Genomic DNA, 27,993 nt, shown 5'->3' with positions numbered 1-27,993 from the left:
TAAATGTTACTAAATGAAAGCAATATAATATATCCATGTGGGATAACTGCCTGCAATGCAAAGAATAACTTCTTATCTTTGAGATAATGTAAACATCCAACATATCATTTAAAGTATGGATGTGTGTTCTGTAAAGCATAACTTTACTCATTTATAGCTGCAGCAACTTAATGGTTAATCAAGAAGTCAGTTAATAACTTTTTTTAAACAAAATATGGTAGAACTCATCATGTAGAATTTGATTGAATTAAATACATGAATACATTGAGCCATTTGACATTACCAAGGATATGTCCCACTGTATTTTTTTCCCCAATTCTCGCCATTAAAAAATCATAATAAAAAGAAAACTCATAATAATTCACCTTAAGCTAATGAGAAACAACCACATCTACTTCTTTGGCTTTCCAAAAAGCTGTTAAAATTTTAAATAAAGCTATGAGTTGTACTTTGTCTGCAACATAATAACAAAAACAAAACATAGCAAAACAGAGGACCTGGATTTCACAGACAGTGGTATCAACCATTGATAATTAGTTTCAAAAGTTTATTTTCATCACTTTTTTTTTATTCGAGATATACAAATGAACAGCGCCAAAGCTTTAAAAATAGTTTTAACCAGTCTGAAAATAAGCATATCCATGCACAGTTCAAAATGGCATGTCCCATTGCGCCTGACATTCATAATTCTTCCCCTGGATGGACGACTGCTCCCCCTCATCAGTGCTGCACCATCAACCGACACACAGTGCAGACCCCTGAGGAGGGACAGTGCATGAAATAAGAGTGAACTGGTCCAGTCAGTACTGACAGTGGCCAGTAGAGGGCGTCAGATGTCTGTCTCAGCGTCGGGGGGTCCCTCCTCCAACCTTGCGTGAGCAGCATCCTGATGATATGTATTTTGGTTGTAGTATGCCTGTTGCAGTCATCATCCAAAGCAGAGTGAGTCAGACATTTTCTTGATGTGCCAAAGCTTCATTCACAATTTACAGCAGCTATACTGAAGTCCTCGTGTGCAATTTTCCAGACAATAATTTATAAATTGTACAAATGTGTAAAACATTAAGTTGATTTCTCTTTAGGGTATTTCAGAACATTCACATACAGTCTTCTCATTTCAGGATAACTATTGATAAGCAACATCTCAAGCTAGTTATATTAATAATAATAAAAATAATGCCAATAATAATAAGTTGAAGTGACTCCTGTGACTTAATCGATGCAAAATGTAAAGAAGACAATAATGTGTCTTATATTTGGCTAAAAATGAACATAATCCATTAATTGGCATGAATGTTGTATTTATAAAACTGTTCTTCCTGTGTGTGTGATAAGTGTTTTACATCATATATTTCTAAGTGCATACCGTTTTCCTGCAGCACTGCAGTATCTTCCTTATCATACCGCAGCCCCTTGCTCTCCCTGCCTCACCCTCCCTCCCCATTCTCCTCTGTCACTCAGCCTAACCTCTACAGTCTTTTTAGCAAACAATTTCCCTTCTTTCAATACACACTGAATTCCTCTCTTTGCTTTTCCACTCTTCTTCTGTTTTAATCTTTCACGGTTCCATTTGAATCTCCATTGTCTTCTTAAAATCTTGAAAAGCTCCTTTGTCTCTGGTTCATATTGTTCAAACAGTTATACTCTCAATGTCTGACACTCTCCATCTTCCATAACCTGTACTCCAAGTTCATCATTGACATGCATCCATCATCTAAATTTACTGTATTCATGATTATGAGGAATCACAGTGTCTCTTCTTCTTTTACAAGTCTCCCTCTTCCTAACAGGGGGAGGCACTCATGTGCATGTGTGTGTGATAGTGAGGAGGGGGTACAGGTGATGGAGGCACAACCATTGGGAGAGCCTGTCCTTGGGGATGTGAGGAGTGCGACCTGGTCAGTGTGTGTGTGGCGGGGTAGCCAGCAGGCTGTGTGGCCATTTGATAGATCCCCGCGGAAGAAGGCCCAGAAGAAGGGGTGCCCTGACTACCGGTCTGGAGCTTGCCTTTGGGTGGCCCTGGGGGAGCCTGATTGAGCTGAATGGAGATATCGCTGGAGGCTTCGGAGGTGCTGCGGCCTCGCTTTTGCGGGGGCCAAGAGGATTCTGGATGGAGAAACTGGCCACTATAGTCGCTGCTCTCGGATAGGCGGGGATGGTAGAGAGCTGGGTGGGGTCGGTACATCTCTTCCTCGGCGTAGCGCTTCATAAACAGATAGACTGACATCACCCCGGCCCCCTGAGACCAGAGGGGTGAGACGAGCAAGCGGAAAGAGACAAGGGTAATTAGGATGTGGCAGGAAGAGAGGGATTGTGTTGCATCAAATGAACTGAGCACTAAGACAAATACCTGTTCAAAGAACTAGTAACAAGTGATGGGTGAAGATATTATTAGATCAAAAGTGAGTGATAAAAAGGAAGAGTTAAGTGAAACGTACAAGTCTGAGAGATTGTGGTTTTGATGGCTGAGGACTCAGAAGGACGAGGGCATCCTTTGAGCTCTTTCAGGCTCATAATAAGGATTGAAAAGGAAACAAAGACGAATGAAGGACACAGGAGAGCAATGAAGAGATGGATGGAAGAAAGAGAACAGAGGAGGAGAGTTCACACAGAAATGTCCACTGCAGCACATTAGGAGCAATGCTGCTGATGATGGGAAGAGGCAGAAGGAGTGTTGGGTGGAGGGAGGGGGGGGGGGGTTTGTTAGGTGAGGCACGCGTGCACACACACACACGCGCACACAATGCACACACATGCACTCACACAAACCCTGCAGGTCTCCATTATTGATATCTCCGTTGTCCACAGAATAGTAATCACCTTACCTGCTGGTGCATTTAGCATGTAGCATATTATAAAAATGCAAATACATTCTCTGAGTGTGAGCTTATGAATACAAATGGACAGAGAACCCCCCCCCCCACAAGTCTGACCTCTTTCAGCAAAAAGGAGGAGGCAGCAAAGGCGAAGGACCAGCCGTAGTGGTAGTTGAAGAACTGCTCGGGCTCCCTGGGCCGGTTCATCACCTCATCGTTAATACTGGAGATGTAGAGCACCAGGCCCACCACCAGACTGAGGCCTGCACACAGCACATTAACAGCAACAGTGAGCCTGAGAGAAAATGAAAAGCCGATAGGAGAGAGAGTGAAGAGGTCATTATATAGCAATTTAGCCAGGCGAGGAATTTAAAGAGACCGAGGGAGCAATGGGATGTGGCGCGACCACTCGAAGCAATTAGCCACCAAAACTCCATCATTAATAAAGAGATGGGAGTGAGACCAGAGAGTGTGTATATATCACAATATATCACAATAGATTAAGAGCAATGAGTTGCAGAAAGGACAACTTCTTTAATGCATGGAGATAATTAGGAGAAAGGCTTCAGGAGGATAAAAGACAAAAGATTGGTTATAATACAAAAGAAAAACATTCAGGACTCTTTCTTTAATAAAGTGAAGAACTGTGAAACACTTCCTGAGATAAACTTCTGTTGGTGTAAACTTCTCCTTGCATTCTGTATGACTTTATCTATATTTGAACAAGACCACAATGTTTTCCTAATCTTAGCTACCTGCATTAACATTTTATGGTTTGACAGTCTGATCCTCATCGGGTCAAAAACGTGAAAACATTTCCTCTACATGGTCTTTTGCTATTTTGAGTTTAGAAACATTTAAATTTCTACCTGACAAGGTTGTCTTGAAACAGCCTATCTATCTGAAACAAACTTTTGTTTCTTAAGTTGACCAAAGAGAAATGTGCTTTTATTTTCATAGTATATTTTTTGATTACTTACTGAGCTTGTGCACTTATAATAGAAGGTAAAGACTTAAATAAATTTGTAAAAATGTTCAAGTGGCTCTGCAATGCTGAAGACCATTTCAGAAGAAGGTCCATGCCGCTTGCATTTGTCAATGTATTAAACGTCTCTTCACTGGAAAGCAACACATACATTAAACATCACATACTCACATACTCTCCTCCTGCTGCAGACATGTTAAATACATGAGATGCAACATATGGACATCGCTGAAAAATCAATATTCAAAGAAAGCTGCATGCTGTCAGCAGCAAATATGAGTATTTTTAGCTTCCCCTGCAATATTCAAATGTAGCACAGGGCAGTCAAGCAGTTACGCTTTTACATAAACAGCTAGCCTAAGAGGTTGTGCTGTCAATTTTAAAGTTAAAAAAAGGGAAGGAAATGCAGAAACCTTGCTATTGTCAATCATGAAATGGAAGTACATCTTCTTCTAAATAAGTAACGCAAGTAAACTGAGGGAGACACACATGCATGTGCATGAAAAGAGCAGACAGGGAAAGAAAATAGAAGGGAAAGATATATTTAAATGATGTGCCTACAAGTGCGCACGCATATGCAAAATATGGTTCGAATAAAAGAGCAGCAGCCACCTCTAACTATGGTTCAACAACTGTAGGTCGGTCTTGTGTTTGACAAAGGAAGATTAAACAGAACAGAACAAACCCAGAACAACATTTACCACCTTAAAAGGACGATAAGGTCCTAACACTTTCAAACCACAACGCCGCCACCACATTCAATGATGAATGATGAATGACGAGCAAGGGTAGTGCACGGGTTTGAAGCAGAATCTCAACCACTGAAAAAAACACACTTGTTATACTTATTATCAAAATGCCTCATTAAGTAAAACAGTGTGACACTTCCAGCACAACAAACATTATATAACCCCCCACCCCCCATTATATAATGCCTATTATTTTCCTACACTCTTTATCAGCAAGTCCCTGTTCTGAGGATTCGGAGCTGCAGACTCTATTTGATGCTCCTTTGAGCTCTGCAGCGCCGAGTCTCCTCTAACGCGTCGACTGAAAGTCTTCGGAGAAGACGAGCTCCAGTTTGGCTCCTGGCAGTCTTTACCACACACACACACACACACACACACACACACACACACACACACACACACACACACACACACACACACACACACACACACACACACACACACACACACACACACACACACACACACACACACACACACACACACACACACACCATGAAATGGGAGCATTGCAGCCACCTGCTGTTTCAGAAGGTTAACTACACTAATGCAGAAACTCATGCAGAAAAACCCTGTTGGGACATTTTGTGTATTTTCACTTTTCATTCTCAAATTGAGAAATTTGCTTTTGAAAGCGAGCACAAGATCACTCTTTAGCTCCAAATGGGATGGAAAGTCAAAAATAGAGTAGAGGAGACATCTCATTAATAGTCACCTTTTCAGATGACAGCATCAGCGCCTGCATCACACACTAAAAATAGCTCTGCCACGGAGTGCCTCCCTGTGTGACACCGGACAAGCCGAGCTGTTTAATCCATCACAGAGCGATGGGGGGGGGGGGTAATGAGTAATGGGTCCCACCTGAAAGGATGAAGAAGATCCCGGACACGAATGCGAGAATAGTGCGCTGAGGTTGGATGTGTCCTATGTTACTGATGATGAAGGCGGTGAAGACGAACAGCAGCGACACCATTGGGAAGGGCGTGGCCGTCCTTACCATCTCTGTAGGGAGGAGAGGCCGCAGTGTCAAACACAGCTAGGTGAAGTGAATGATGACATTTAAAGGCAATCAGGGTCAGTTAAATAAAACTGCATTATGAGAACCAGTATTCACAGTGGTGGAATGTTTAAATAAAATCTATGGCATTTGGTAAAACATCTGACTGATTTGTAATGATGGGAAAAATGTAAGATATGTTGGAAAAAATTATAATGAGATATTTATTTCAAACTCTATTCTATACAGACCAAATGAATAAAACTTAACCTAAATCTGAATAAATCCCTCACATCCATTCAAGAATTTATTTTTTGGAACAAAGATTGTGCTTTCTAAATCACCTCAGTGACATTTGTCTGTCTAAACCTGTAATATTAATAACTGTAGCTTACTTTCTTGACGTCGATGATGTCTCTTAGTACTAACAGTGAAGTTAATTATCCCTACAGACTCTCAAAAAGCAGATAATGAGATTGATCTTTCTCTTACTGAGGATATTTGCAGTGTTTTCAGTGGTGATCTCTATTTCAGGTTCTGTGAAGTACTCTGACGCAACACATCTACCGTTTTCTGATCCTGAGAGGAACACACACACACACACACACACACACACACACACACACACACACACACACACACACACACACACACACACACACACACACAGAGAGAGAGACATTATTTGTTGTCTGTTCGTTAAAATATGTGGTGTTTTAATCTTCTACAGTCATAATTTCATCTTTGAACGTGAATGTAAACTGCATCATCCTACCAGCCACAAAGCAAACTCTCCACAGGCCTGAATGCAGAGCCATCTTCACCTCCATGCTCTGGTTCTGTTGTAGGATGATTCCCTCCACCATGATAAGCCAGTAGTCCGTGGACACGGCGACCCCCACCAGCAGGAGCCCGCAGGCTCCAAACACTGTGGACAGGATAGTCAACGCACGACTGCTACACGAACTCATCTGGGGGGCAGAGGGGAGAAACTGCATGTGCAAAATGCAGAAATAAAGATGTCGGTGCATTTGGAAGCAGGGTAAGAAGGGGACGTGATACAATAATAGTTTGTTCTGCATGAGGAGGATCATCACTGTTAATGCAGCTGGTTTCCATTCGTTATTTCAACTCTTTCTTTCTAGCTTCAGTTTTGCTTTAACCATTTTTATGCATTCATGCAAGAGTTTTCATTTACGGACAAAAGATTAATATTGTTCCTCTTGTGCATCTGGCCTTCTTTTAATGAGGAAAGACCGGCTAGAAGATGTGAATACCTACAAGTCCTCCAGCAGGATCTTGGCTGACAGCGTCTCTCTGGCTGCAGATATTTCACTGGTGGATGCTTCCTATGATAATACCTGATATCTCACAGACTTAGCAGGTCCTCTCAGCACAGTGAAGTCACTCTAAATGAAATGTGACAGCGTAATAACTGGCTGGAGGAGGCCAATTATGGCCATGAAGGAATGCACCTGCTCTCCATTGAGGCATAAACACAAACTGACAGTCGATCCTCGGCCATTCAAAAAAAAAAAAAAACACACGTGGTCTGATGAGTAGAAAGAAAACTTTTCCACCATCATCACACATACTGGGCTGTTCAAAGCCTTATTTGGAAAGAATGAAGGTTTTATACTAAAGTGTGACTCTAACGAAATAGCTGACATAAGTCAAGGGAGGAAATGTTTTCAGAGTAAAGCAGATAGAGTATCAGTATCTACAGTAGAGTACTATCAGGGATAAAGGCTGAGCTATTATGTGTAAAAACAGAGCGATGAATGATGATTCATGGCACGTTGAGGAACAGATTGAGGTCTTCCTGCAACAGTAGATACAAACAGCCACAGTAAAAGATTTGTGCGAGTAGCTAACTCTGTTGCTGTCACATTGTAAATGATCTTTCTTTATTATTTTAAGTCAATTTTTTTTAAAAGTCGGCTGCGTCCATAGATGACGTGTAAAATTGGTGTCAGAGAGTTTGAGGAAGGGTGAGCTTAAAGATGAGTAGGGGTCAATCGCACTTTCCAGGAGGTGAACGATGTGCATATGTGGTCATGAAGGCGTACAAGTTGCGACAGCAGAAATGTAAGCGCCTGAGAGGCTCAGGCAGACCGGTTCAGCACCATGGACAACACCCTCAGCTCTACCAGCGGCTGCCAAACACAAAATACAACCCTGTCTGAATGATAAATTATGCTTACTGATTTATGATAGAAGTGAGCTCAGATTAAGTATTCATTTTGCTCACATCACCCAGTACTTTAGAGAACTAGTACTGCTTTTGGAGGCCTTGAAGACCTGGGATTGAGAATGAAGGGGAAAAGAAAAGCTTTGTGATTACAGTACCGTTTGAGACAGGCCCCCCAACTCCCTCTCCCCGAAAGTAATGAACCAATTGGATTGGTTAGATAGGAGCCACATAGGGGACAAAAGGTTTAATTCTCTCTAATCTGTCACAATCTACAGACTGACATCACCTCTAAAGCTCAATGAGATGAAATATACTGAAGAGGATGATGTGTGTGTGTGTGTGTGTGTGTGTGTGTGTGTGTGTGTGTGTGTGTGTGTGTGTGTGTGTGTGTGTGTGTGTGTGTGTGTGTGTGTGTGTGTGTGTGTGTGTGTGTGTGTGTGTGTGTACATAGCAGATATTGGTTAAGCGAAGAAACCTTGCCCCCCAAAAATGGAAGGAGTATGGAGGAAGGACGCGCATGAAGGGGACGATGCGCCCATACCTGAGTGAAACTAAGCTGGTTGACCATTAGGAATCTCAAAACGACCCTGAGAGCAAAACCAAGAGGGGAAAACGAGACTTTTTAACGATTAAACGCAGATGTCGTGACTCCAAGGCTTGTTTCATGATTTGAAGCATTTCAGCTGCGCAGCCACATTTTGGCTTGGAATTTTTTTATTTTATTTTTTTACACCTAAGGGACACGCATTTCAAAATTCACATCCTGTAAACTCTTTTAATGTACCTTAAACTGTGTATATATATATATATGTTTATTAGTGCAGGGCTGACAGCGGTAAAGTGCGCACAGGGTTTGCTTTCGAAGCCTCCTCCTCTCTCCTGCAACACGCGGAGTTTGGAGATGATAAACAGAGCAGAAAACATGTGAGCGACCCTCAGCCGAAATTTAGATGGAATGAAAAGGAGAGCTGCGACAACAAAACCGACTTCCAGGTAACATTTAACTGTGGCGTTCCTGTGCGCTCTCAACGAATTGTTGAGTCTTTTACGCTGAGCGCCATACGAGCACACGTTGTGATTGCAGTCCTTTTCGACAATCACACAATCACACAATCACACACACACACACACACACACACACACACACACACACACACACACACACACACACACACACACACACACACACACACACACACACACACACACACACACACACACTTACCGTTTGAAACGAGCGAGCAGCTCGACAGAAACGCATGACTGTAGTTATTCAAAGGGAGAAAATACTCACCCTGCCACGGAAGTCGTGCGCACACGTCAGTAGCCAAGAAACCTCACAGCGTGAAGGCTGGATGGGTTTTTGCGCTCTTTCACTCCCCCTCGCTCTCTCTCTCTAACTCTCTCTCTCTCTCTCTCCCTCCCCCCCCCTCTCTCTTTCTTTCTCTCTCCCCCTTCTCTCCCTCTCTGTCTTGCGTTTTCCCCTATAAGCCCCTCTCTTTCTCTCAGTGCGTCCTAGACACTGCGGTGGATTGGTTCATCGAGCTGCGTTGGCTACAAAAGAGATCTAACGAGAACGCAGGAGGAAGAAATGTTAGGGAGGGAGGGAAAGAGAGAGAGAGAGAGAGAGAGAGAGAGAGAGAGAGAGAGAGAGAGGAGAGAGAGAGGGAGAGAGAGAGAGAGAGAGAGAGGGTGTTAAAACACTTGGAGAATTTGTCATCTAATAATTTTCTGCATAGATTTTTTAAGTAATCTGTTTTTATGTTTGTTTGTTTTCAATCCAGTCGATAATTTTTTTTTCTGTCGAGAACTTTTCAAACAAACTTGTGAAAAGTACCAAAAAAAAAAAGATTAGATGGAATTATTGACATCACCAAAGTCAGAGGTTAACTGCTGACCTCAACAGTTTATTCACTCAGGATCAAGTTCATCAGCTGAAATTAGATATACTGTAAGGTGAAATGGAAAAGAAAAGAGAAGGGATGGTGAGGTAGAATTGGGTGGGATGCAGGTTCATTAAATAATCAAAATCAGAATGAAATACAAGCAGGAAACATCGGAAGCTTTTTTGTCATTGCAGTTCATTGAAAGCTTTCCTTTGACTCCACGTCACAAGTTCAGATGAACAGCAGCTCACAACCTCTTTCTTCCTTCCTCTCCTCTTCCTCTTGTCCCCTCCTCCTGTATCTTCTGTAGATCATGTCCTTTGGTCTATTTTTAGGTGACTGGTGGAAGAACCCTGTATTTTTAGCAACAATATCAATAGTCTACAGCACACTCTGACCTCAGGGCATTAGTGAGAGAGGAAGGCAGAGAGAGGTGCACTGGTAAGAAAGAACGATTGAGGGGAGATAGAAAGAGATACGTGGAGAGGAAGAGGAGGTAATAGTGAAGAAAAGGAATGATATCATGTCACAGTGACAGTGAATGATGGATTACACACACTGGAAGTGTACAATGACAGACAGATGAAGGTTGTGATGAGGAGTTTAAATCCAGATAGGTGTTTGTCATTTCAAACATTAGAGATATATAATAATAATGATAACAAATTATAAATGGAGGATATAGTTTTCTTTAAGATAAATCGAATATCTTGCTACTCACTACTTTTTCCACTACTACAGAATATATCTGTAGTTATTTTTTAAAGAAAAGAAGAAAAAAAAAGTCACATTTATCAATAGGATAAGAAACACAGACAGCACCAGCTCATGTTTTACCTTCAAACCTGTGGAACAAAATTCTGGAAAGCAGATATAAGATGGTCATCACCATCACCGTGCTTGAAAAAAAACAACTCAGTAGACAATTTACACCCAGAGTAAAACAGACCATAACGCTGGTGCAGAGGCCATGCTTGTACTGATTGTGAGGAGGGGGGTACTTCAGAGAGATCATAGTGACAACAGTAAATACTGACCAGATGATTCATAGAGAATTACATCAAACAGTGCAGTAAAATATTTCAGAGCGGTGCCAACAGAAAACAGAGAGGAAGAGAGCGATGAAGGGCAGATAGGGAGGAAGAGGAGAGAGGGGGGGGGGAGTGGCAGCAGGGAAGTTGATGAGATTTTACGTGAAGGTCAACTTGTTATAACTGAGATCTCTGTGGGGCTGTTAGTCCCACAGTGATGCTGGAGCCTGAAGGCATGGGGGGTGGGGTGGGGGAGTGGGGGGGTCGGCCGCTTCAGAGAGGGAGGATGGAGTGAAAGTGAGACGCCTGAGATGTGGTTTTGCTGGTTCGACAACTAGAGCGTTACAGTAAATAGAGAGGTCAGCATCTTCTCTGTGTGTGCAGGCGCGCGTGTGTGTATATGTGTGTGTGTGTGTGTGTGTGTGTGTGTGCACGGTTTAGCATTTTTGAGCGTGAGCATGTGTGAAAGTGAGGGACTAAGCGTGACTGAGAGGCGTGTGGAGAAGATTAGCAGCTTCACACAAAATCAACAGAGCGAAGCATTTCACTGTTTCATGATTTATTTCCTCAGTTTATTTTCATGTTCTTCTTTCCAGCTCACAGAAACAGACAGAACGTCAGCTAACAGACACACAAGTGCATGTTGTGTTATCTATTATTCCATTCAAACGGAGCCGTGTACATAATAACTGCTCTGACCTTACGGCTGACTACTATGACACACACACACACACACACACTCACCACAACCAATACATCCTAGAGACGTCTGAAAGGACGCCAACCATTCTCCGTTTGAAACGACCTCCTGGTTTTGTTAGATAAAAGTTCCTGAAATGGGATAATTTAAGTGTATCCTCGGAGTCAAGTCCCGATAACGTTTAATGGCAGCGCTGCTAATATTTTTCCGTGTATTGAACCGTCCCAGTGGGCCTCACTTTTAATTACACCAAATCAATGCAGCGAGTGCATCATTACATAGCAAAAGGCTTAATGCTCTACGCCACAAAGAGAGAAATCATGCAAAAACGTATTTGTGCAGCTGCACAATGTCCTTGAGGAGAACAGAGAGGGTGTGTTGTGATGCAGATGAGCATCATTCTACAGTGTGTTCAAGAATAATAGAGACAAAATAAATAAATAAATCACGGCCTAGACAGAAATATTCTGTTCTCCAAACCTGTGGCAGAGACGAGAGGATCGTCTCTGAGTGGGAATCGACTGGAGGCAGCACCGTTGGCTTACAGTAGCTGCCACTGCATTAACTGCACCCACTGCACTGTTTTAATGTCTCTGTGGGTCACGTGGGGTCACTTCTGTCACGCTGAACTAAAAAGGTCGGACCAGGCCGCTGGACTGGGTTCGCTTTAGGTCGCGTGCAAACGCTAACACACACACACACACACACACACACACACACACACACACACACACGCACACACACACACACACACACAGAGTGAGTCATGTCGTACTGGCACAGATGCTGAGATTTTATACACTGTGTGTTTATGAAATGTTTGATTGCAATAAAACTACAAAGTAATGTATACACTTGTGTGCCTGTGAAATGGAAAAGTATTAAAAAGTAACTCGATTTAGCTACTGCTAAGCCTGTACGGCTATATGAGAGCAATCTGTAATAACTTCTCACAGCACAGGATGATGGGGAAGCTATAAATGAATCCTTTGTTAAGTTATATGGGTACATTTTTTATGAATGCTCTATAATCTAAAAACAAGGGTGGTGTGTAAAAGCAATTAATTCCAAGAACTGCGCATGCAAAGGAATTCATTTATCAGGCTGATTCTACACTAATAAATCTCTAAGATGGAAATCTACATTAGGACACTGGTTTTATCTGCATCACTGCAACTATCAGGAATAAATAAATACATAGAAGAGAGTGCATGAATATAAAAGTATCTTGGCATTTTCTTGTAAACTTCAGATTTGTGTGAGGCACATTCTCACGTTTGAATTCTTTTAGATAATTACTACAAGAGCGGTAACAGACTAGTCTGGGTACACTTCGAGGGGATCTCGGAGCAGCTTTGGGAGCCATTTTCAAATGGAGGTGAGAGATGAGGTGGCAAAGTCTGGGTTTATGAAGGAGAAGCCCTGGAAGTCCTCCTGGTTAATAGCTGCTAGGACGTCTGGGTCGGACGGAGTGAGAGCCGACGGAGCTCCCGTGAAGAACTTGTCAAAATTTTCCCCTTTTTTTCCACCCTAGTGAAGAAAGAGAGCAGATTAAATGTGCATATTCACACAGTCGTGGTTCATACTGATTATATTCACACCATCATCAGTCCCCTGAACAAAATATATTACGTCAGGAAAGTCATTAGAAAAAGGCATCACCTCCATAACTCTTTTTCTCACTCAATGTCTCTCTTTCTCTCTAAGGAGTTTTCCACCACATCTACTGTTGGAAGAAAGCTGCTCGTATCTTTTATCCTGCTCCGGTGAATGACAGTCGTTCTGCTGGATAACATGAATCTCATTTTGCTAATGGGCCTGGCCTCTAACCTCTGAGTATACTCATCTCACTAAAGGCACAGCCTCAGCATCGGCCAGCGGGGCTGAAAACTGACGTACTGCAAGCTAATGATGGCATGCATTTGCATATGGGAGAAATCGACAGGTAAGGTCAAGGGGTCATGCCTATTATGATTAGACGGTCTGTTCCTGAACGCTCAATGCCCATCACTTGGAAACAGCAGAGGCGTTAAAAGAAAGAAATGACAGAGGAGAATGTGGGAGAGGAAGGGAGTGGCAGGGAAGTTTAAACAGAGAGAAGAGGCGATGAAACGATCAACGCAACGTGGATGATCGAGAGAAGTTTGGAGAGAATTCAAGGAGAGCAAAAGAGACTGAAAGACAGATTGGGGAAAGTTACAGCTTTAACGTCCTAAAGATGTCTCAGTGACAGAAAGAAAGATGGGAGTGGCAGGAAAGAAAAGATTAAGTAGACAGACAGAAAGAGAAAAGTAAAGAAAGACAAAAGAAACACATGGAGCCTTATCCATCTGTTCAACTGACAGTTCTGGGTTTGAAGGGCGGCTGGATCTCCAGTCTCTCCAGACGATCCCAGTCAATCCAATGGAAAAACAGATGTTCCTTAATCTCCGTTTCCGCATCCACTCCTCCACCGAGCCGTTTGGCCGGGTGCTTCGTCAGGAGCTTGGGTAAAAGTGATGAAAAATAAGGAAAAGTGTCGAGAAAAAAAAGGAAAATATTAAGGTAATTATGGAACACAGGTGAGTCTTGTTTATGCTTTGGTAAAATGGACAATAATTTGTGACAGAAGCTTTACTCCATTTCCAAATGTTATTAAACTGCAATGACATTTAACATTTTGGCATTTGCATAGTGATTACGTGTATTTTAAAAAGAACAGTTTGACATTTTGGAAAATAAGCTCGCTTTGCTGAGTTATCTCTATGCTCACTATGAATCTACAGGCAGAACGCACGAGATAACAGCCCGCCTGACAGAAAGAAAATAAAAAGGGTAATTAGTCTTACTAATAAACAGAAAATGTCAAACCAAAAAGTAACTACTTATGGTTTTGAAGAGCGTTATAACGTGAAGCGTTACTTAGAAAAAAAGGAAATCAATCTGCAATTAGCTAAGAAAGTGAAGGAGGAGTATTTTTTTAACAATGTGCGTCATTACGTAAAGCTGTACTTTAATGTTTTTAACTTTTCATTATTGGCTGTGTGTTAAACACAAGATATATTTACTCTGTGTGTGTGTGTGTGTGTGTGTGTGTGTGTGTGTGTGTGTGTGTATGTATATATATATGTGTGTGTGTGTGTGTGTGTATGTGTACATATATATATATATACACACACACATATATATATACATATATATATATATTTATATTTATATTTATATATATAAAAAAAAGGAGGTCACTCACGCCTTTGCAGATGGCGACAGCTTCACGAGACAGACTTTTTGGATATGAGACACTCTGCTCCATGATGGACTGAAACAACTCCTCCTCGTCAATACCATCAAACGGTGGCTGGAATGAAAGTATAGAGAGAGAGGAAAAATAAAAAAGAGAAGTCATGAAGCCCTATGAGCAAACTGAAAGCATATGTATTGAAATTACAGCTCAGTTGTGTGTCTCTTGATTACAAAGGATGCAGGCTTACAGTCCTGTGCTCAACTCTGTTAAGAATAAACTGAGAATTACTTGTCCTGCCAGCATTTCATACAGGAGCACTCCATAGGACCACCAGTCCACTGCTTTATCGTAGGGCTGATACGCCACAATCTGCAAAGGATGCAGAGAAAAGACGAGAGGATAAAGGAGAACAATGGTAATGTTAAGATAAGGAAGAAAAGAAAAGACCAGGAGGGTGAGAGCGAGTGCAGCTGCAGCAGTGTGCTGCTCAGATGACATGCTGCTATCACAGGCAGCTGGAATGAAAGGCAGAGAGAGAGGAAATTCACAACCAAATATATCATAAGTCTTCCACAATGGCAGATGCAGGGAATCAATGGGAGTTTACATAAAAGAGTCAATACCCAAGGGGCTTCAGAGGAAGGTTTACAATATCAAAGACGTGCACAGCAGTCACTTTTTCTCAACGTGATGCAAGTCAGCAAAAAAGAAAGAGCTCGATATCACCTTCTCTCTGCCTCTGAATACTATTTGTTTATGATGACTCAAGAGTGAAATTCAAGTATAAGCATTTCAAATCGTTTTTTAAGGTAAACACCATCCAGATTTGATATTTTGCATTTCAAATAAATGTCAAGCAAAACCTCCTCTGGTCAGATTTATCGGTCAGGTTCGGAGAAAGGCAATTAATATAAGGTCTCGAAAGGACAGCCGCAATTTCTTTGCTAAAGCAGAAGCGCACAGCTCCACTCACTGAATCATGTGAGGTTAATTATTCAAAAAATGCTGACAAGGTCAGAGAGGACTGGGATGAGAGGAGCTGCACACACACACACACACTTTGGGGAGGGGGGCGAGGAGGAATGTGAAATCTACAGGTCAAACACGGGGGGGCTCAGGGGTCAGGTTAGAGCGTGAAATAAGAATGGGGTTGGCGTACCTCAGGGGCGATGTAGTCGGGCGTGCCACAGAAGGTGCGCGTGGTGTCACCCTCAAACACGCCCTCCCTGCACATGCCGAAGTCGGCTATCTTTATGTGGCCCTCGCTGTCCAGCAGCACATTATCCAGCTTTAGATCTCTGAGGAAGGAGGAGATCGATCACACAGGACGGACTCAGTTTGACAGGCGACATCTTTATAACAGTCATGGGACACAAAAGACATGACAGATCTGTGTCTCCTCTGCACAGCATCCGACCAGCGTATGATGGAGGAGCAGGTTTCCTCTCTACCTGTAGATGATGCCTTTGCTGTGGAGGAAGAAGAGGCCGACTGCTATCTCTGCTGCGTAAAACCTGAAGGGGGCAGAGAGAATAGAAGGGATGAGCGTGTGGGAAGGGGGAGGGGAGGCTTTATTTCTCAGAGAATTGGCCAGGGTTTTTCTTTATAGTGAAGATTAAGGGAATGAAGCTCAAGAAGGTGATGAAAGAAAGAGTAACCAAATAGATGAAAGACAGAAAGATGAAGAAAGAGAGCTGGAAAGCAGCAACAGAGAAAGAGTTAGTTAGAGATGATTGATCAAAAAATGATTGTAAAGATGGACCCCAGGGGGGGATGAAAGATGGGATGAAAAGATGAGATTAGTGGGTGGAGAAAATCAGAAGAAAAAGGAGAGGGTTTGTGTTTCTGGTCATTTTAGCTTTCAAGAACCGTTTGGGATGATGAACAAATCTAACAGATGTGTGTGTGTGTGTGTGTGTGTGTGTGTGTGTGTGTGTGTGTGTGTGTGTGTGTGTGTGTGTGTGTGTGCGCAAAGAAACAGACAACAAAAGGAGGGCAGCAAATGAGACGGGATTGGGATTGAAGGAGAAGAGAGCATCTGTTTGACTACATACGCTGCATGAGGCTCTTTGAACTTGCCAACTATTTGAATGTGAAACATCAGGTCTCCTCCATTGACGTATTCCATCACATAATAGAGGCGTTCCTGCAGAAAACACACACACATACACACACACCCATATATAGAAGCCCCTACACACTCCGCACATAATCACCTCTTGTACAGATTAAAAAGCAGTCTGTTAAAACCTCTCCTGCAGGATGGAGGACCTTGTTAAAGAAAGCAAGTTAATTATTAAATTTATTCATCAAATCTCTCAGGGAGGACCATCAAAATGTCAGCCAGGATTATGGACAGTTTAATGAAAGTTGAGTGGTTCAGGATCATCTTTCACACAAAGAGACCAACACACACCTTAGTCTGGAAGGCACAGTGGAGAGATGTGAGGAAGTGAGGGCGAGAGGGCAGCGCCAGAACCCTCCTCTCCACCATGGCGCTCTCCGTGTCCTCATCCTGGAAGAGAACATCTTTCTTCAACACTTTCACCGCAAACAGGCTGTCGGTGCCCCGCTCCTCTGCCAGGAGAACCTGCAGGGACAAAAAGAGGAGATAAAATTATTTACAGAAGCTCTTTATCCTCAACAAGACTACATTAATTTCACCGTTAAAGAGCACTGAGAGCGCAGACAAAACTGTTTAAAACTGACCAACCTGCTTTAATCGTCACTGTGGTGCAGAAAATGACACTGATGCATTTTTTAAAAAAATCATTGCAGCTTAAAAGAAAGATATTTATGAATGAGTGTGCATGTGTTTGCATGTGTATGTGTGTGTGTGTGTGTTTATTATTGATGAACTGAACTGCCAGTTATGGGAGGCCATCCAGGGTGAAATATGTGTAACACAACCATTGACACAGCAGAGCAGCACAATAAGCCTGTGTATATATCCAGGGAAAAGATACACACAGAAAGTGTGCACACTCATTCATACTTTCTGTGTGCATGCACACACAGAAAGTGTGCATGCATCTATCCACCCCAACAGTGGTGCAAAATATTTCTAGATTACTTGGACGTTATTCAGTGTGACCAGTTGACAGTGAAGGTTTTCTTTTATCTTTATATATATATTTTTAACATAGTCTGGTCAAAACATGGAGTACTTAATAAAAGTGTAAACTTTTAAAGAGTGAAATGTATGTTGTGTCAGTTTAACAGGAAATCATGCGAGCGCTGGGAGCTACATAACTCTGTTGTTTTTTCAAAGATGACAACGATTATTTGTACTTATTTTTGAGCTCATGATCAGACTCGAGTTAACTTGTATTACAATGATTAAAAAAATCACTGAAACACACACACACGCACGCACGCACACACACACACACACACACACACACACACACAAGGAGTTGGGGAGTGGATGTGCACGTTTTCAGTGCATGTGTGCACATATTTAAATATTTTTTGCCCTGCACAGCCCCCCACAGGCCAGTCACTGAGGAATCCCGTCGTCCTCTATGATCTTGTCTCCTGCTCTTCCCTGTGGCATCAAACAAATTCTCATTCACCCTCCAGTATATTACAACTCATATTCACACACACACACACACACACACACACACACACACACACACACACACACACACACACACACACACACACACACACACACACACACACACACACACACACACACACACACATCTTTTTTTCAAACTCTTGTTATCTAAATTTACTTTTGGTCATTTTGTCACTCTTGCAGAGTATTAATACTTCCTCTTTCTCACTTCCTAGCAGCCCTAGGGTCTGTCTCTCCTCTCTTGGGTTTTTTCTCTCACACATCTTACATAAGTCAAGTCTATTTCTCCTGTCCTCTGTAGAATCTCCTCTGACAGTTATGAAAGAGCACAGTGGGGTTTCAGAGGAGGAAGAGGAATCTGAAACTCTGTCCTCTTCATTATGGCTGATCTGCTGGGGAATTAAAGAAAAATATGGAGATCAGAGGCTCCCTTGCAATCAGCACATTAGGAAAGAAAGCTTGCCTGCCTGGCACATAGGAATCCAGCCAGCCTGAGTTCACGACCACTGACAGCAATAGAGAAGTCGCTAAGGGTTAAATGAGTCATTCTGCAAACAACGATAATGTTGATATGAAGGAGGATTTCTTCTGAGGATATTCTGATTTGCTCTTGCCAGGAGCTGCTCTATGAAATGTCACTTAAAGGTCAAGTCCATTAATAGAAGAAATTATCTGAAGCCAGGAATAATTTCAGTTGTTTAAACCCTGAATATCCTCTCTGATATCACTCACAGCTTTTGGAAAAGAGGTTGCTGATTGTGTGCAGAGAAGATGACATTTGGTCTCAGCGGATGCTGTCTTTACCTTGCCAAAGCTGCCTTTGCCCAGTACCATGAGGAAATTGAAATCATGGATGCCCACTTTGATTTTGGCAGGGCCTGGGGTTTGGATGGGAGGACAGGATGGCGCAGGGGTTGGGGACAGGGCCACAGGGAACGGCTCCGACAGCGGGACAGGTATTGCTTGAGGCAGAGAGGGCAGTGTGGCAGCTGGCTGAGGCTCCTGGAGAAGCGTAGAGGGAGGATTGAGAGATGCATGGTTGGATTCAATCCAGTTCACACACACACACGCATACACACACACTGAAGACAAACAGCACCAACCCCCTCTTATATATCTTTTGGATTTCGATACGACAGAACAATCCTGCACCCTGGTGGAGATGGAGTGAAACAGTCAGGGGAGGGTACGCCATCATTTGTTATGTAATTATTTAGCTAGAACAAGACATAAATCTTAGACTTTTTCTTTTCCTCTGATTGAACTGTAAGCAGAGAATTGGTTTAAGATAATGACCAGGTGTGAACAGGGGCAGCTGTTTTCCATTACATGTATGTAATTACAGAATTAGCTGCACCAATGGTCATTATTTAAAAAGGACTAAAAGGCTCCTCCACTCTGCTGCAAGAAAGTACAAACACCATCACTATTTCTGTTTGTCCACCTGGTGGAACGACTGGTTTTCTGTCTGCACCTGAGCAGGTTTTCTTACCTGAAGATCAGCATCCGGCACAGGGATGTTGTAGTACTCGCCCTCATCCTGGGCCAGCAGCTTGAACCAACCACTGATTGGACGCCTGAAGATCTCACTCACTCCAAATGACAGCGCTCCCATGAAGTCGTTCCTGGATGTACGGTCCCAGTCCCAAACCTCCACCGACAGCCGCCGGTCCCACTGGTGACCGCGCACTGAGCTGGGGGAACAAAGAGTGTTAGCTCACCGTGTGAGCAGCACAACACTGAACAAAGACAGAAGGACACTGGAGTTGCTATTAATATCCAATAAATAAAAAGTAAAAATGGAAACAAAAAGACAGCAAAGGATGAAATAATCAGACTCCGTCCTCTAATCTTCATCTTTCAGGGTCCGTGTTATGGTTTTGTAATTCCAATCTCTGATATTTTATTTTACTTGGAGCACATCTTCTCCCAGACCGGTGAAAACTTTAAACCCTTGATTAAATTTCACAAGGACTCACAAGGTGAAACTCTCATTCCAGACAGGATTGAGTGTTGAGCGGATGGTCTTGGTCTTCTGTTTGCTGTGGCTCTTGGGGTCTGGAATCAATTTCAGCTTAACATAGGGGTCTGATAGTCCATTTGGATCCATCGGCATGAGATTACGAGCCTCTCGCACTGGGATGAGAATAAAATTGGATGTATCGACAAACAAATCCTGTATTAATCATTTAATCCTACATGTTTTTTTGTTTTTTTTAAATAATTGCACGAAATCTAGCAGATCCCCACACCTGAGACAAAGACATCCTCCGACTCGCCTCTGATGGTCAGGTGGATCCTGCCTCTCTTCTCCGTATGGTCTAGGCCACACAGACTGGGAACGCTGGTCTCACATCTTCTATGAACATTCATATCACAACCTAGCAGTACAAAGATACAGACTACCATTTAGCAAAATACAGTATAACCAAACAGGCATGAAGCAGCCAAAAACAACTAAAAAAAGATGACCATAAAGAGAGCACTCAATAGGAAACATTTAAAAGACAAAACTAGCTATATAACGCCAGAAACCACACAGACCTGCTTTACTGGACAAGACCACATAGTGTACCAGATTTTGATTCGGATTAATTCAAGTACACAGATTTATGATGTTATCTTGAGTAAACTCACCGGAACATTTCATGCCCTGGTGTATGAGGCCGTACAGCAACGAGCCACAGTGGTCACAGAAGGTGGGACTGGAGTACGTTTGGACTTTAAATGTGTGTCGACTCTTCAGGTCCTGAAACTCACAAGAAACTACGTTGAAGTCTCATGTACTGTATACACATACACACACACACACACACACCCACACACACACACACAGACACACACACACACACACATGCACGCACACACACATACACACAGATTGGCCAAATACACATTTACCGAGAGATGGTGAGTTTCATTTTTGGACAGGCTAATTAGATTCCTCCATGAAAGAGAATGTATAAGAACCCATCCTAGCCGTGTGTGTGTTTGTGTGTGTGTGTGTGTGTGTGTGTGTGTACGTGTGTGTATACTGCACTCAGAGGGATGAATCATTTTTATCTCTCCTCAGCTCATCAGACCCCATCACCACTGCTCTCCTCACACACCGTTCTCTTAAACTGTTTTCCCTCCCTTGTCTCTCTGAGTGGCCATTTGAAAACACCTCCTCCCTCCCTCCGCCTTCCTTTCACTCACTCATCCTTTTTCACTCACAAATGTTCCCCTTGACCTCATTTCTGAGACACTTTATTTGGCTGTGCAGAAAATAAATGTGAAGAAAAGACAAATCTCCTTGAAATCCTTAAAATGCCACTGAGAGAAGACGGAGCAGTCTGCTGCTTGCTCACCCTATATCTCTCCCTCTTATCAACCCCCCCCCCCCCCCTTCTATCTGTAGCTCCAAACTCCCCATCTCTAATTCCCTACGTCTGTGGGCCTTATATGGTGATGAGATGATGATGATGACGACGACAGTGATGAGTGATTATGGGGTATATGGCGGAAAACAAAGTCATTAAACTCCCATTTTATGTTCTTTATTAGCAAAATATACTTTTCATATTGTTTATCATGTGGTTGCAACAGCTAAGTCAAATAAGGACATTTTAAGGATCACAATACCACAGATATTAGAAGTGTTTTTCCAGCTACAGAAAGAAAAGGTTATTTTACTGATGACCGCCATCTCAAGATGACTCACTCACTGGATGAAACATGTCTCTAGGTCTCTTAACAAAGTCCACAGCTGCCATAGCCTGCTGTAAATTTGATGCTAGTTGATGTACAAAGGCCTCCAGTTCTATAATATTCTGAGTTTTTATGCTGCATCCAGCTCCTTCAAGTCTGATGAAAGATTTTCAGCCAACTTTGACGACCACTCTAAAGTGATCCAGGGCTTCTTCTGTGAACAAGACTCGGTGCGCACTTTGAGGTATGTCTGTGATCATTGTCATTTTTGACTGCCTAATCGTGACTGATCTTTATATTCCTAACAGATGAGGAGATGTTTTGTCTAGGAATTCCTGATACTTCATGAATTCCATCGAGCACTCAAAATTACAGCAGCTGAGCAAAATGAAGTACTACCATCCTTCACTGCAGGTACCATGATCTTTGCGGCATATACTTCCCCCTCATGTAAATTGGAGCATTACCAATGTAAAAACTTTGAGGTCTTCAGCTAAGTTAAGTCTATGACAACAACATCTTATTTGTAAATGTGTGTTCTTGAGAAGGAAGCTACTCAGGTGGTGAATCATTTTGAGATATGCAGTAAAAACAAGCATTTTTGTGCTGGATCAGGAAAAAAATATCCACACTCTTCTTCTTTGTTGATTTAGCTTTTGCAAACAGCTGAATTTTGTACATTTTGCCGATAAATCAAAAGTAAAATGGGGTGGAACAACTTCTCTATCTCGACTAAGATGGAAAATAAAAACACAAGTATTTTTCTACATCTGCTCACATCTGGTTTGGGGCCTGTCACAGAGCCAGGACAAGTGAAGGTCACAAACTCGTGACATCTTTTGTGCACCACAAAACTGCAGACTGTGGAAAACACGGAGAAAAACAGCCTCAAAAATGAATCAGTCAGATTGAAAGAATCATCTGAGAAGATGAAAAGCTGCAGTAAAGGGAACAAAAGCGACTTTATCTTTACCTTGACATTGGAATCCCTGTTTACCGATGCCCCTGAGTGAAAAAGTTACATGGATTAAGACAGAAATGCAATCTCCTCTACTCTGTTTAATATTTTTCTTTGGAGGCTGTTTCTCAGGCAGGAGGGTAAAAATATCTGTCCACAGATGGAACGAACACTGTTGCATGATTGCATACTGTACGTAGACCTGCAGACAAACTGAGAACAACCTTTGTCTTCCTGAGGAACAGGCTCCTCTGGCTGCGTTAGAGGCTAACAACTTAGTAAACAACACCATTATTTCATTATTTGTGAAGTATGAAGTTTTATTTCCAAGCCACATAGCCAACCACACACAAGTGCATAAACACAGTTCTCCTGTTTCCAGAAGTGCGGCGTTTGGCTGGGATCCAGGAGCTCCTTAGAGGTTTAATTGAATAATTAAAGCAAGCGATTGACTGAAGAGTCAGGCTGTGGTTTGTATTCTGTGAATCAAGAGGTTTAAAAAGGCAAGATGAACAAGGCACCGCGGAGAGCTCCTCCACAATCAGACTGGAGAGGCCTAAGGGTTCACAGGAAACTGACCATAATAACTAATCTAAAATCAGTTCACCATCTGGCTGAGTTCTAATTAAAGAATGGGGTAGCAGGGGGTAATCTGATCCTTGATCAACATTCAACGGAAGCGCAGCACGGTATGAGGCTACTTCAGCCTTTGACCAGCAGAGAGCATTAGAGAACCAGGTATGGGTTTGGAGAAAATCTATAATGTTGCTTGCTGTCCAGGACTCTCAGGGAACTCTTTGAATTTTAATATGCCATTTAATAAAAAGGTGCCATGAATAAACATCTGAAAAGGTCTAACAAGCCGACCAGAATACTCAAAAACGTTGTGGATTATAAAGCATTGATTATAAATGAGTGAAAATTTAATTTTGCAATGGCTGGATTTCATTTTGGCTTCTTCAGGTCCTCAGTTTAGTGAGAGCTGGTTGACTGTCAACCTCCGACAGCATATTAAGACTGTTAATGGTACCATTAACGTCAATTTTAAATCTATTCAGAGTACCACACATTCCTTCTTGGAGACATAATAAATAAGGTATTTACATTTCTTCAAAACCCAGGCTGACATCTTGAATGAAGGAAAAGCATTTTGACTTTGAGTTAATTACTGCCTCCACAGTTGAGACAGCAGCCAGTTGGAGAGCTGGCCTGAAATCTACCCAGAGGCTGATGGCACATGAGCAACCCTGCATCTGACACACACCCCCAGCATATGCCCAAAAACAAAAAACAAACAATCACACAACCACTTACATGCACTGTCATAACTTCATTGGACAGAATAAGAGCCTGGCCTACATGACAGAAACCTACATTACAAAATACATACACTGAGTCAGTGGTACTAGAGTAATAAAATTTTTTTTCTGTTTTCACTGCCTCACCATTAATTATTTCCTCCCCTGAACTCACCTTTATATACATTCCTGATTAGTATTTGCAAAAATGCATAAAATGTTTGTTTTTTTTTAAAATATATGGCGTTTTTCATTATTGTCATGATTTATCCCACAACCACCAAATAGAAAAAGGAACAGAGTGTGTCTGATGTATTCTATTTTTGAACTTGGCACTGTCAAATACTTTCCAATAGAACATTTTTATGTTGTGGGGTTCAAATAATGATAAAAAAAAATTGACTATACAAATTTCCCTCTTTATGTTCTTTCACACATTATGACTACTATTGCCAATAAAAACATCTCCATAATGTCTTTTGTAGTCCTGGTGGTGCTTTCCAGAGTCTGAAAAGTAACTTCTTGATGACCTGATGGCAGGACCTAATGAAAGTCTCTACTGAGTTGCATTATGGGAAAGCAGAATCTGCTTTAAGCTAGGACATCTTGGCTAATTTGGAACGCTCTTGTTTTAAATTGTCCTCTGTGAGTCCCTTTGCTTTATGCAAGAAGCATAATAACTGGCCAGTTCTCCTTTAGGAGCTGAACAACTCCTACACTGTTACGTCTGCATGTCTGGATGTTTGTATGGGATCTAAATCTGTGTGTAAGTATTGTTTCTTTAAAAATGTGTCCTTACTGTGTGTATAGTCTATGTTTTTATCCCTCTGTGCATCTGCCTGTGTGTGAGACATCGAGTTTCTAAAGTAGCTCCTGTGTTGTGTGGGTGGCACTGTGGAGGTGAGGTGATGTGATCACATTAGGGCAGTGTGGTGGCTGTACAGTGTAGGATGTTTCTCCAGCAAGCAGCTGGATCTGGTGAAGGAAAGAAAAAGCGCACGAAAAGTCAGTGTTAGACGGAGCAGTGGGCTGCCTAAGGAGGCGGCTTATGAACTGCCAAGGTTGGTATTTATGAACCTGTGTGTGCGCGAATGTGTGTATGTGTTACCAGATGAAATCAGTGCAGTGGCTGCAGAAGGTGGGCTGTTTGAAGAAGCGGGCTGTGAACTGGTGGTCTTTCACCTCAACAATCCTCTTGTGTTTGAGTGCTCCCTTCCTCTGGAACACTGGAACCCTGGGTGGAGGGGAGAAGGGTGAGGGCAGCGGGGAGGTTGCTGATGTAGGGGAGGCCAGGGTCAATGGGGAGAGAGAGGGGGAAGGGGAGACTGGGATTGACATGATGCCTGGAGGACATAGTGGAAAGAGGAAAGAGGGATGGAGACGAGTAATATATGAGTGTCAGTAAGAAGGATATAGAGTTTTACAAGGGAAAGACCTTGAACAGGGGGGTGGGGGGAGGAAAGGAAACAAGGATAGTGAGGATGAGCAAGAGGAGGAGGCGGAAAGTGCGGGGTCATGATTGATAAAGGAGTCGTATTGATGGCGCTTGGTAAATAGTGCAGGAAGTGGTGAAGAAGTGACAAATTAGAGAGGGGAAGATCAAGAGAGGATGAATGGGACGGAAGTGTAGCAGGAGATGGAGGGAGCAGGAGGACAGTGACAGGCATGAGAGTAGAAGAGAAAAGAGGGTAATGAGTGTGACAGAAAGGTTAATTTACACACAGAAACAGAAGTCTCTTAGGAGACTCCATGATGCTAAATGACTAGTACAACTCACAGTGTCCCACATACCGCCTGTCCATTCTACCCACATCTTCCTCACTCTGTGCCCCCTTTCATCGCCATCTCCACAGCAGATATGACTACCCACCCCAAACCAGTCCATGTCAACTGTACCTCCTGTTGCCATGTGAACAACACCATCCAATACCTGCTCCAATATTAGAACTGATGTCCTCTCTTGATGTCCGTCCTGCTCCTGTTAGCAATTATTCCCATTTCTGTAGTAAAGTCCTGACCCCAATATAACATAACCGTCTGTATGGATAATTTTAGACAGGGAAATAATGTGCAAGAGTTGTGTGCTCTAAATGGTGAAGGACATATGAACAAAGATCTAAAGAATAAATAACTTTACAGGAAAATATAATAATAATAATAATAATAATAATAATAATAATAATAATAATAATAATAATAATAATAATAATAATAATAATAATAATAATAATAATAATAATAATAATAATAATAATAATAATAATAATAATAATAATAATAATAACAATAATAATAATAATAATAATAATAATAATAATAATAATAATAATAATAATAATAATAAACCTTTATTGTCCCACAGTGGGGAAATTTGTGAAAATGTACAAAAAATGATGAAATATTGGTGTTTCAGCATAAAAGGAGAAACAAATCAATTAAATGGATGAAATAGTGACGAAGAAAATGTTTCAGAACTCAAAAATTAAAACACAAAAAAATTGTAACCCCCCCCACCAAAAAGAATGCACCCAATACCTGAATTTGTTGTGATTGTGGCGGACAGGTTCAGCTAAAGGATGTCTTTCTTCTCTTCCTCTCCCCCTTCTGTCGTTGGGCTCACTTCAAAAGAAGGCTTAAGGTGTCACACTTGTAGCTGGTTACCACAAAGGAAGAAAAAACAAAGGGAGGAAAAAACAAAAAGACAGGAGCAGTACTGCAGTTGATGGAAACAACCCCCTCACCCCATTAAAAAAAAAGAAAAATCTATTAAATTCAAAAAAATGAAGCAACAAATGTTTCGAGAGATTCAGGCTTTCTAGGAACCGGAGACAGAAGTGTAAGTTGTATATATCCGTTAACCCAGAGGCAGGATAAGGAGGAGGATGAGATAGAAATGTAGTATCCTCTTTCCAAGATTGATTCTCTTTTTATCAAGAAGAGGGTGAGAGATGGAGAGAAAGGAAAAGAAACAGAGAGAGAGTGAGAGTCAGAGAGAGAGAGAGAGAGAGAAAGAGAGAGAGAGAGAGAGAGAAAGAGAGAGAGAGAGAGAGAGAGAGAGAGAGAGAGAGAGAGAGAGAGAGAGAGAGAGAGAGAGAGAGAGAGAGAGAGGGGAATGCATAGCAATTCATTTAGAAATCTGGGTTACTTCTCTCAGGAGAGGGTGAGGGAGGAAGAGGAAGGAGGACGGATGAGACGCAAGCTGCCATTTTGCCACCACCAGTATGGAAAAGCAAGCACCAACTGTCCCTCACTTCCTCCGGTGCCAGACAGAGAGAAAATGGAGAGAAAAAGAAAGGAGGAGATTGTCTGTGTCTATCCATCCATCCAGCGAGAAGTGGGGTACACCATACACAAGTTGCCCGTTCACCACAGGGCCGACACAGAGAGACAAACAACTAGTCAGACTTTTAAACCAAGTTACAGCCACTAATTCACCTACAATAAATGTGTGTCTCTGAACTGGGGGAGGAAGCTGCTCTCTACTCTGCAGCATAAGAGCAGAGTGCCTTAGAGATGACGAAAGTTGAAGAGGTGGCTGGTTAAGCCCAGCTAAAACTGAAAATGAAAATGAACAGTCAAAACTCCTTCTACTTCTCAGGAGATCCAGGCAACTGAAGGATCAACAGCTCAGCCAGATAAACAACTGTGTAAATCATCTCAGCAACAGTGTAGCTACCAGTGTTTTCACAGCATGTGCAGTTTGTTCTGAGATCACAGCAAATGGTTGCATAATAAGGCTGCTCCATGGTGTACTAAATCCAGGTCAGCCGCTGAACCTGATGGGAAGCGTAGTTCACAAAAAAGAAGATGTGCTTTTGTATATTGATTGCCTATATAAACACATGTACACACACACATGCACATACATATATACAACTTT

General features: G+C 42.1%; 2 protein-coding genes across 4 annotated transcripts; both read right to left on the bottom strand.

Moving 5' to 3' along the window:
* Positions 1 to 389: 389 nt before the first annotated feature.
* On the bottom strand, positions 390 to 9,158 carry cacng7b (calcium channel, voltage-dependent, gamma subunit 7b). 3 transcript variants are annotated; one of them, XM_068323617.1, is made up of 6 exons: positions 9,036 to 9,158; positions 6,323 to 6,518; positions 6,040 to 6,126; positions 5,412 to 5,552; positions 2,934 to 3,079; positions 390 to 2,239 (listed from the first exon to the last, which is right to left on the bottom strand). In XM_068323617.1, the coding sequence occupies exons 2-6, from the start codon at positions 6,516 to 6,518 to the stop codon at positions 1,784 to 1,786; spliced, it is 1,026 nt and encodes a 341-aa protein (XP_068179718.1). In that variant the 5' UTR covers positions 9,036 to 9,158; the 3' UTR covers positions 390 to 1,783. The 3 variants fall into 3 exon arrangements, with proteins under 3 accessions (XP_068179718.1, XP_068179719.1, XP_068179720.1); XM_068323618.1 differs by having other exon boundaries at positions 6,323 to 6,539; positions 9,036 to 9,152; XM_068323619.1 differs by having other exon boundaries at positions 6,323 to 6,475; positions 9,036 to 9,122.
* A 2,086-nt stretch (positions 9,159 to 11,244) lies between these two features.
* prkcg (protein kinase C, gamma) lies at positions 11,245 to 26,661 on the bottom strand. The gene is made up of 17 exons (XM_068323323.1): positions 26,649 to 26,661; positions 25,222 to 25,456; positions 22,831 to 22,862; positions 22,636 to 22,718; positions 20,805 to 20,916; positions 20,420 to 20,548; positions 20,147 to 20,303; positions 19,660 to 19,861; positions 18,972 to 19,169; positions 16,998 to 17,171; positions 16,636 to 16,727; positions 16,033 to 16,095; positions 15,741 to 15,879; positions 14,870 to 14,950; positions 14,588 to 14,695; positions 13,702 to 13,842; positions 11,245 to 12,888 (listed from the first exon to the last, which is right to left on the bottom strand). Exons 2-17 carry the CDS (start codon positions 25,449 to 25,451, stop codon positions 12,727 to 12,729), a joined length of 2,103 nt encoding a protein of 700 aa, XP_068179424.1. The 5' UTR covers positions 25,452 to 25,456; positions 26,649 to 26,661; the 3' UTR covers positions 11,245 to 12,726.
* Between the last annotated feature and the right edge of the window lie 1,332 nt (positions 26,662 to 27,993).

The sequence above is a fragment of the Antennarius striatus genome, chromosome 9, assembly GCF_040054535.1.
Source record: "Antennarius striatus isolate MH-2024 chromosome 9, ASM4005453v1, whole genome shotgun sequence".
In the NCBI taxonomy this organism is placed as follows: Eukaryota; Metazoa; Chordata; class Actinopteri; order Lophiiformes; family Antennariidae; genus Antennarius; species Antennarius striatus.
Note: the sequence above shows the minus strand (reverse complement) of the source record. Positions and strands in the feature narration are given on the sequence as shown.

What these genes read in the sequence shown, in the direction of transcription:
- cacng7b (XM_068323617.1), bottom strand. Translation starts at nt 6,518, where the DNA reads ATGAGTTCGTGTAGCAGTCGTGCGTTGACTATCCTGTCCACAGTGTTT. An exon ending in GAGAGTTTGCTTTGTGGCTG is followed by an intron (nt 6,127 to 6,322) that starts GTAGGATGATGC and finishes TGTTCCTCTCAG; the next exon opens with GATCAGAAAACGGTAGATGT. An exon ending in AAACACTGCAAATATCCTCA is followed by an intron (nt 5,553 to 6,039) that starts GTAAGAGAAAGA and finishes TCCTCCCTACAG; the next exon opens with AGATGGTAAGGACGGCCACG.
- prkcg (XM_068323323.1), bottom strand. Translation starts at nt 25,451, where the DNA reads ATGTCAATCCCAGTCTCCCCTTCCCCCTCTCTCTCCCCATTGACCCTG. An exon ending in TGCCGGATGCTGATCTTCAG is followed by an intron (nt 19,170 to 19,659) that starts GTAAGAAAACCT and finishes ACGCTTCTCCAG; the next exon opens with GAGCCTCAGCCAGCTGCCAC. An exon ending in ATGAAATGCTGGCAGGACAA is followed by an intron (nt 14,696 to 14,869) that starts GTAATTCTCAGT and finishes CTTTCATTCCAG; the next exon opens with CCACCGTTTGATGGTATTGA.